We start from the raw sequence: 8,260 nt of genomic DNA on the forward strand, positions 1-8,260 counted from the left end.
TGGTTAATGTAAACCCAGTCTTAATTGAGTTAATTGGGTAACTTAAACGTTAAAATAAAAGGCTAAACGGCGCTCGCACTTTTTGAATAAAACACAACAACAACAACACCACCTATAGGAAGGTTACACAGAAAAGCTGGAGAAACTCAGCGGGTGCAGCAGCATCTATGGAGCGAAGGAAATAGGCAACGTTTCGGGCCGAAACCCTTCTTCAGACTGATCAGGGGTGGGGGTGGGTGGGGACAAGAAAGGGAAAAGGAGGAGTAGCCGGAAGGCTGGAGGGTGGGAGGAGACAGCAGGGGAGCTGAGGAAGGGGAGGAGACAGCAAGGACTAACAGAATTGGGAGAAGTCGATGTTCATGCCCCCGGGGTGCCCCCGGGGGTGCTGTTCCTCCAATTTTTATCAATAACTGCCGTCGCGACATCAACCGCCTCAACTTCTCCACTCCCCTGTCTCACTCCAATCTCTCACCACAGGAACGCTCTGCCATCGACTCACTCCGCAACAACCCAGATTTGGTTATCAAACCCGCTGACAAGGGAGGTGCCGTGGTAGTCTGGCGCGCCGATCTCTACAAAGCTGAGGCCACGCGCCAACTATCGGACACCTCCTCCTACTTACCCCTGGACCATGACCCCACTGACGAGCACCAGGCCACCATCTCCAGCACCATCACCAACTTCATCCACTCCAATGCCCTACCCGACCGAGCCTCCAACCTCATCGTTCCCCAGCCCCGCACAGCCCGATTTTACCTTCTCCCTAAAATCCACAAACCTGATTGTCCCGGAAGACCCATTGTCTCCGCCTGTTCGTGCCCCACCGAACTCATTTCCAAATACCTTGACTCCATCCTATCACCCTTGGTTAAATCCCTCCCTACCTATGTCCAAGACACCTCAGACACTCTCCGTCGTCTCCGCGCATTCAATTCTCTAGGCCCTCACCCCCTCATCTTCACCATGGACGTCCAATCACTATACACCTCCATCCCCCACCACGATGGTCTCACAGCCCTCCGGTTCTTCCTCGACCAGAGAAGCAACCCATACCCAGCCACTGACACTCTCCTCCGCCTAGCGGAGCTGGTCCTTACCCTCAATAACTTCGAGTTCGACTCCTCCCACTTCCTCCAAATACAAGGCGTAGCTATGGGCACACGCATGGGCCCCAGCTATGCCTGCCTATTTGTAGGTTACGTCGAGCAATCCTTGTTCAATACATACCAGGGCCCCATCCCCAACCTCTACCTCCGCTACATCGACGACTGCTTTGGTGCCACCTCCTGCACCCGCACACAACTGACTGACTTCATCCACTTCACCACTAATTTCCACCCGGCACTGAAATACACCTGGACCATCTCCGACACTTCCCTACCATTCCTTGACCTCACTATCTCCATTGCAGGTGATAGACTTCTAACCGACATACACTATAAACCCACTGACTCCCATGGCTATCTGGACTACACTTCTTCCCACCCTGCTTCCTGTAAGGACTCCATCCCCTACTCCCAATTCCTCCGTCTACGCCGCATCTGCTCCACGGATGAGGCGTTCCACACCAGGACATCTGAAATGTCCTCACTATTCAGGGAACGGGGGTTCCCCTCCTCCACCATAAATGAGGCTCGCACCAGGGTCTCTTCCATACCCCGCAACACTGCTCTCTCTCCCCATCCCCGCACTCGCAACAAGGGCCGAGTCCCCCTAGTCCTCACCTTTCACCCCACCAGCCATCACATACAAAAAATAATCCTCCGTCAGTTTCGCCACCTCCAACGTGACCCCACTACTAGCCACATCTTCCCATCTCCCCCCATATCTGCCTTCCGCAAAGACCGCTCCCTCCATAACTCCCTTGTCAATTCTTCCCTTCCCTCTCGGTCCATCCCCTCCCCGGGCACTTTCCCTTGCGGCCGCAGGAGATGCAACACTTGTCCCTTTACCTCCCCCCTCAACTCCGTTCAGGGACCCAAGCAATCGTTCCAGGTGCGACCGAGGTTTACCTGCATCTCTTCCAACCTCATCTATTGCGTCCGCTGCTCTAGATGTCAGCAGATCTATATCGGTGAGACCAAGCGGAGGTTGGGCGATCGTTTCGCCGAACACCTCCGCTCGGTCCGCAATAACCTAGCTGACCTCCCGGTGGCTCAGCACTTCAACTCCCCCTCCCACTCCGCCTCCGACCTCTCTGTCCTGGGTCTCCTCCATGGCCACAGCGAGCAGCACCGGAAATTGGAGGAACAGCACCTCATATTCCGTTTGGGGAGTCTGCACCCCGGGGGCATGAACATCGACTTCTCCCAATTCTGTTAGTCCTTGCTGTCTCCTCCCCTTCCTCAGCTCCCCTGCTGTCTCCTCCCACCCTCCAGCCTTCCGGCTACTCCTCCTTTTCCCTTTCTTGTCCCCACCCACCCCCACCCCTGATCAGTCTGAAGAAGGGTTTCGGCCCGAAACGTTGCCTATTTCCTTCGCTCCATAGATGCTGCTGCACCCGCTGAGTTTCTCCAGCTTTTCTGTGTAACCTTCGATTCTCCAGCATCTGCAGTTCCCTCTTTAACACCACCTATAGGAAGATGTGTGACTTTGCAACAGTTTGCGGTGATTATTGCGAGTTCCAAGCGGCAACAATAGCGGGGAGAGTGGAGCGAGTGAAGAGGGCGGAGATTCGGGGAAGGGACGCTGTGACATTCACTGGTGATGCATGAACTGTGGAACATTTCCAACTCTTGGATGTCTTTGATTCGGATTTACAGCAGTTAACGTCTTTGTTTTTGCTCCAAACAACTGTGCAAAGTTGTAAATCGAACGTTAAACACACATTATACACACATATAACTGTTCTCCTACTCACTCTGCATATCCCGTACACCAGGGCAAATTTTTGTTCCTGGGAGGGAATAAGACGGGTCTGGTCATTTGATCCGAGTTCTGGCTCGTTTCCCCGGGGCTCTGGTGCAGGAAGTGGGGTCGGTGGTACACGTTCTCCGGCGGCTCCTCACAGACAGGAGCAGGGCTTCTCTTCACCAACGGGCTCCGGACCCTCAACCTCTTGAACATGCCGTCGCCGTGGTTCCCCGCGGCTGCGAGTGAATCGAAGTCTCGCCTTGGTTTCCTTCTCCCCCTCCAATCCCAGTCCAGGCTGGTGGGGCGAAGAGAGCGTCAAGAACAAAACAAAATCCGGGGCTGTGTAATGAGTGCTCAACGGATCCGCAAAATTAAGAGGAAGTTTCTGCGTCCCACTGCTGTTGATAACTAGTGTTGAAAAATCTGCAGTTGCTGTGTTAACTTTGAACCTGAATTACGTAAACTGGCTGTCCAATTACCATAGATGATCCAACTCAATAGACCAATGGACAAGGTTGAAGAAATAATCCTCTCTCCACAGTCATACTCAAAAATACTTGCCTCCAGCGTAGAAATAAATATACATACACACATAAAAAAACAATGGTGCAAAAAGACAAAATTAATGCTCCCAAGTCTATGTAGTTCAGAGCTTATTTTAATAGCCTGATGGCTGTAGGGAAGAAGCTGCTCCTGAGCCTGATGTAGGAACTACAGAAGGTACACAAAAAAGCTGGAGGAACTCAGCGGGTGCAGCAGCATCTATGGAGCGAAGGAAAAAGGCAACGTTTCGGGCCGAAACCCTTCTCCAGACAGTTGTTTGTAGGAACTACAGATGCTGGTTTGAACCGAAGAAAGACACAAAAAGTTGGAGTAACTCAGCGGGACAAACAGCATCTATGGAGAGAAGGAATGGGTGACATTTCGGGACTGAAGAAGGGTATCGACTCCAGCTTTTTGTGTCTGTCCCGAACCTGGATGTTAGTTTTCAGGCTCGCATATCTTGTTCCCAACCATTGAATTTGAATTCATTTGAAAACAAAACCAACCTCTCTTAGGAAAATCATTTGTGAAAATATACAGGTCCCATTGATTACTGCGATTGCTGTTTCAGAAGGAAGTGGGTTTTTTAAAATCCAAAATTTCCTTTTGAAAATGAAGCAGATGGATTTGCATTTACTTTTGCATTCCTGCTAAATATATTACTGCTACTTAAGTACATTTGCAGTGACTGTTACAAGTGATGCAACCCAAGGCCAGCTCCCAAACAATAGCACTGTATCAGAGTCATACAGCACGGAAATAGGTCCTTCGGCCCAACTCGTTAATGCTAGCCTAGATGCCCCATCAAAACTAGCACCATTGCCCATATCCCTCTAAACCTTTCTTATCCGTGTACCTGTCCAAATGTTTGTTAAACAATGTTATTGTACTGGCTTAACTACTTACACTGGCAACTCGTTCCATATACCCTTAATCTGGCTTTACCTTGCACTAAATGCCATTCCCTTAATCCTGTATTTGTACACTGTGGGCAGCTTGATTGTAATCATGTATAGTCTTTCTGCTGACTGGATAGCACGCAGCAAAAAAGCTTTTCACTGTACCTTGATACACGTGACAACTCTTAGGGCTAACGGAATCAAGGGATTTGGGGAGAAAGCAGGTACTGATTTTGGATGATCAGCCATGATAATATTGAATGGTGGTGCTGGCTCGAATGGCCGAATGTCCTACTCCTGCACCTATTTTCTATGTTTCTAATAAACTGAACTAAATCGCTGTGGAAGAAAATTGCCCTTAGATTGCTATTAAACCGTTTCCCTCTCATCTTGAGCCCATGGGTTCTAGTTCTTTATTCTTCTATCCTGGGTGAAATATGTGCATTCACCATATCTATTCCTCTCATGATTTTATACACCTCTATGTATCACCTCTCAGCCTCCTACACCCTAGTCTGCCCAACCTCTTCCTAATGCTTAGGCCTTTGAGGCCCGACAGCATCCTCAAAATTCTTCGCTGCACTCTCTCCAGCACCTCGAGCTGGGTGATTAAAATAAACACAATATTCGAAGTGAAACATAATATCCAAACATAATATACTGAATTCCCTGACTGTTAAACGTCAGCAAACCAAAGTCTTTCTTTACCACCCTATCTACCTGCAACACCACTTTCAGGGAACTATGGAGTTGTACTCCTAGATCCTTCAAATGCGTGTATATCTATCGCTCAAAATCCTCTTCAGTAACTTTCCTCCCACAGATGTGAAGCTTACTGATCTACAGTGTTCAGGTTTCTTCTTTGCAGTCCTTAAACAGAGACACAATGTTAACCCCCCTCCAGTCTTCGCGGCACCTCTCCCATATCTAATGATGATTCAGTTATCTCCACTTGGGTTCCTGCAATTTCTTCTCTAGTTTCCCACAGTGTCCTTAGATAAATGTTATCAGGCCCAGGAGATTTATGTACTGTCATCCATTTTAGGACATCCAGCACCTCCTCGACTGTAATAATGATCAGGTAACCTGCTTTAAAATAATTAGTTAAAGTGAAGGCTCCTCCAAAGGGCAGAATATACATAGAAACATAGAAATTAGGTGCAGGAGTAGGCCATTCGGCCCTTCGAGCCTGCACCGCCATTCAATATGATCATGGCTGATCACCCAACTCGGTATCCCGTACCTGCCTTCTCTCCATACCCCCTGATCCCCTTAGCCACAAGGGCCACATCTAACGCCCTCTTAAATATAGCCAATGAACTGGCCTCAACTACCCTCTGTGGCAGAGAGTTCCAGAGATTCACCACTCTCTGTGTGAAAAAAGTTATTCTCATCTCGGTTTTAAAGGGTTTCCCCCTTATCCTTAAGCTGTGACCACTTGTCCTGGACTTCCCTAACATCGGAAACAATCTTCCTGCATCTAGCCTGTCCAAACCCTTAAGAATTTTGTAAGTTTCTATAAGATCCCCTCTCAATCTCCTAAATTCTAGAGAGTATAAACCGAGTATATACAACAGAGCAACATTCACCTCTGCCTTGACTATTGTGCTCCAGTCTCTAAACTTCATTAACACAGAGGTAAGAATATTACCCACTGGGTCATTGGTATATTAAGTTATCATTTGCTTCCAGCAAATAGTGGATTCTAAATTCACTGTCTGGGCAGCTTACAACCCAGTGGTATGAATGTTGATTTCTCTAATTTCAAGTATCTCCAGGATTCCACACACACACACGCACGCACGCACATATACATACACATACACACACACACACACACACACACACACCCCCATCTTACTAGTTCCACTGTTCACATCCTTGTAAATCTGTCATTAGCACATCTTCCCCAGCCAACTCGCCCCTGCTTTGTTCTTCCCTTCTCTATCTTTCAGTTTGAAGAAGGGTTCCGACCCCAAACATCGCCTATTCCTTTTCTCCAGAAATGCTGCCTGACCCGCAAAGTTACTCCAGCTTTTGATGCGCACCTTCAATTCTAAATGGAACAAATTGGCCTCTACTGCCCTCTGATAGCGAATTCCACCGGTTCACCAACCTCCCTTCTATCTACTCCATTTACACCTCACGTTGTCTCGGCAAGGCCACCAACGTAATCAAGTCTCACCCCGATCACTTCCTCTTCTCCCCACTCCCATCAGGCAAGATGTACAGAAGTGTGAAAACACACACTTCCAGATTCAGGGACAATTTCTTCCTCGCTGTTATCAGGCAACCGAAACATCCAACCAACACTTAGAGAGCAGTCCTGAGCTACTGTCTATCTCATTGGAGACCCTTGGGCTATCCTTGATCAGACTTTAATGGACTTTATCTTGCTCGAAACATTACTCACGTTATTCCCCTTATCTTGTATTTGAACACTGTGGGTGCCTGGATTGTAATCATGTATTGTCTTTCTGTTGACCGGTTAACACCCAAAAAAAGATTTTCACTGTACCTCAGTACACTTGACAATAAACTCAAACTCACTTGGAAAATGTCAACACTTTCATTGTAATATGCTTATAAATCTAAACTTATTTACAAAAGAACAATATGTTAAATTGCCATTTTGAGTCTGTCCTGCTGTTCATCAGGGTCTTGGTTGACCTTCTCAACACTATTTCCAATACTATCACCCTATCCCTTGATTCCTTTAATGTCTAGAAATATGTCTATTGCTACATGAGCTCAATGACTGAGTCTCCACAGCACCCCCAGAGAATTCTAAAGGTCCCCAAACCCTCTGAGTAGAGATTTATTTTCTTCATCTCTGTCCTCAATGGTTCACATTTGCAAATGCACCATTTTTATAATTAGTCGAGGGAATCTTCCCTGCAGTCCCTCTATCTCCCCCGATCTGCTAGATCGCTCATTGTGGGTCAACATTTCCCTGCATTTAGTTTCTTAAGCCTTTTGAGAATTCTGTCAATTTTAATGAGACCTCATCTCATTCTTCTAAACTCCACAGGATACAATGCCAAAAAGTCCTCATTAAAAAACTTTTGGACAGGTTCATGGATAGGAGAGGTTTAGATCATAGAACAGTACAGCACAGGAATAGGCCCTTCGGCCCACAATATCTGTGCTGACATGATGCCACAGACAAATCTTATCTGCCTACACATAATCCATATCCCTCCATACCTTGCATATCCATGTGCTTATTCAAAAAGTCACTTAAGTGCCACTATCTTTACCCTATCTATGCCAAGGATATGGGTCAAACACGGGCAAATGGGACTAGCTTGGATGGGTATCTTGGTGGGCTGTAATGAGGTAAAATGAAGATCAGGAAATGTATCCCTAGCATATGAGAGGTCCATTCAAAAGCCAAATTATCAATGTAGATTTTCACATTATATTCCACATACTCATCACATTCAATATATTCTTTGCACCTCATATTCTGCTTGGGGGCATACAACCCAACATTTTGAACACTGAATTCTCCAATTTCAGGAAACTTTACTTACAAACACATCACCCCCTTTCTTCCATGTACCCCACACGGTTGTTGATTTCTCTTTCCCTTTCCCCTAGAATTCCTTCCCTTGGCTTCACATTTCATGTCTCTTCTTTCCTTTTGGCCTTACACCTCTGTCCTTTGTCCAACCATCTCCAATCAATAATCTCCTCATCTGTATCCAGCTGTCACTTGTCCGGCCTTGTCTTGCCCTCTCCGCCCTTCTAGCTTTCTCCCTCCTGACTTCAATCAGTCTGAAGAAGAGTCCTGCCCCAAAACATCGCCTATCCATGCTTTCCAGCGATGCTGCCTGACGCTGATGGTTTTATTCTGGCACTTTGTGTCTCTTTTCACTCGATTGTTCAGGTTTCAAAGTATCTTTAAGATGGTACCTGTAACCACTGAAACAATTTCAGGAGTTGTTTATTTTCTGACATGT

General features: G+C 47.0%; 1 protein-coding gene across 1 annotated transcript in view; it reads right to left on the minus strand.

Moving 5' to 3' along the window:
* The window catches only part of LOC129704730 (protein phosphatase 1M-like), a 36,091-nt gene extending 31,992 nt beyond the window's left edge, over positions 1–4,099 (minus strand). Inside the window, exon 1 of the mRNA XM_055648041.1 lies at positions 2,861–4,099. Coding sequence (XP_055504016.1) covers positions 2,861–3,066 — 206 coding nt within the window. The 5' untranslated portion in view covers positions 3,067–4,099. The remainder of the gene's footprint in view (positions 1–2,860) is intronic.
* Positions 4,100–8,260: the final 4,161 nt, after the last annotated feature.

This window comes from Leucoraja erinacea, chromosome 16, assembly GCF_028641065.1.
Source record: "Leucoraja erinacea ecotype New England chromosome 16, Leri_hhj_1, whole genome shotgun sequence".
NCBI classification, from domain to species: Eukaryota; Metazoa; Chordata; class Chondrichthyes; order Rajiformes; family Rajidae; genus Leucoraja; species Leucoraja erinaceus.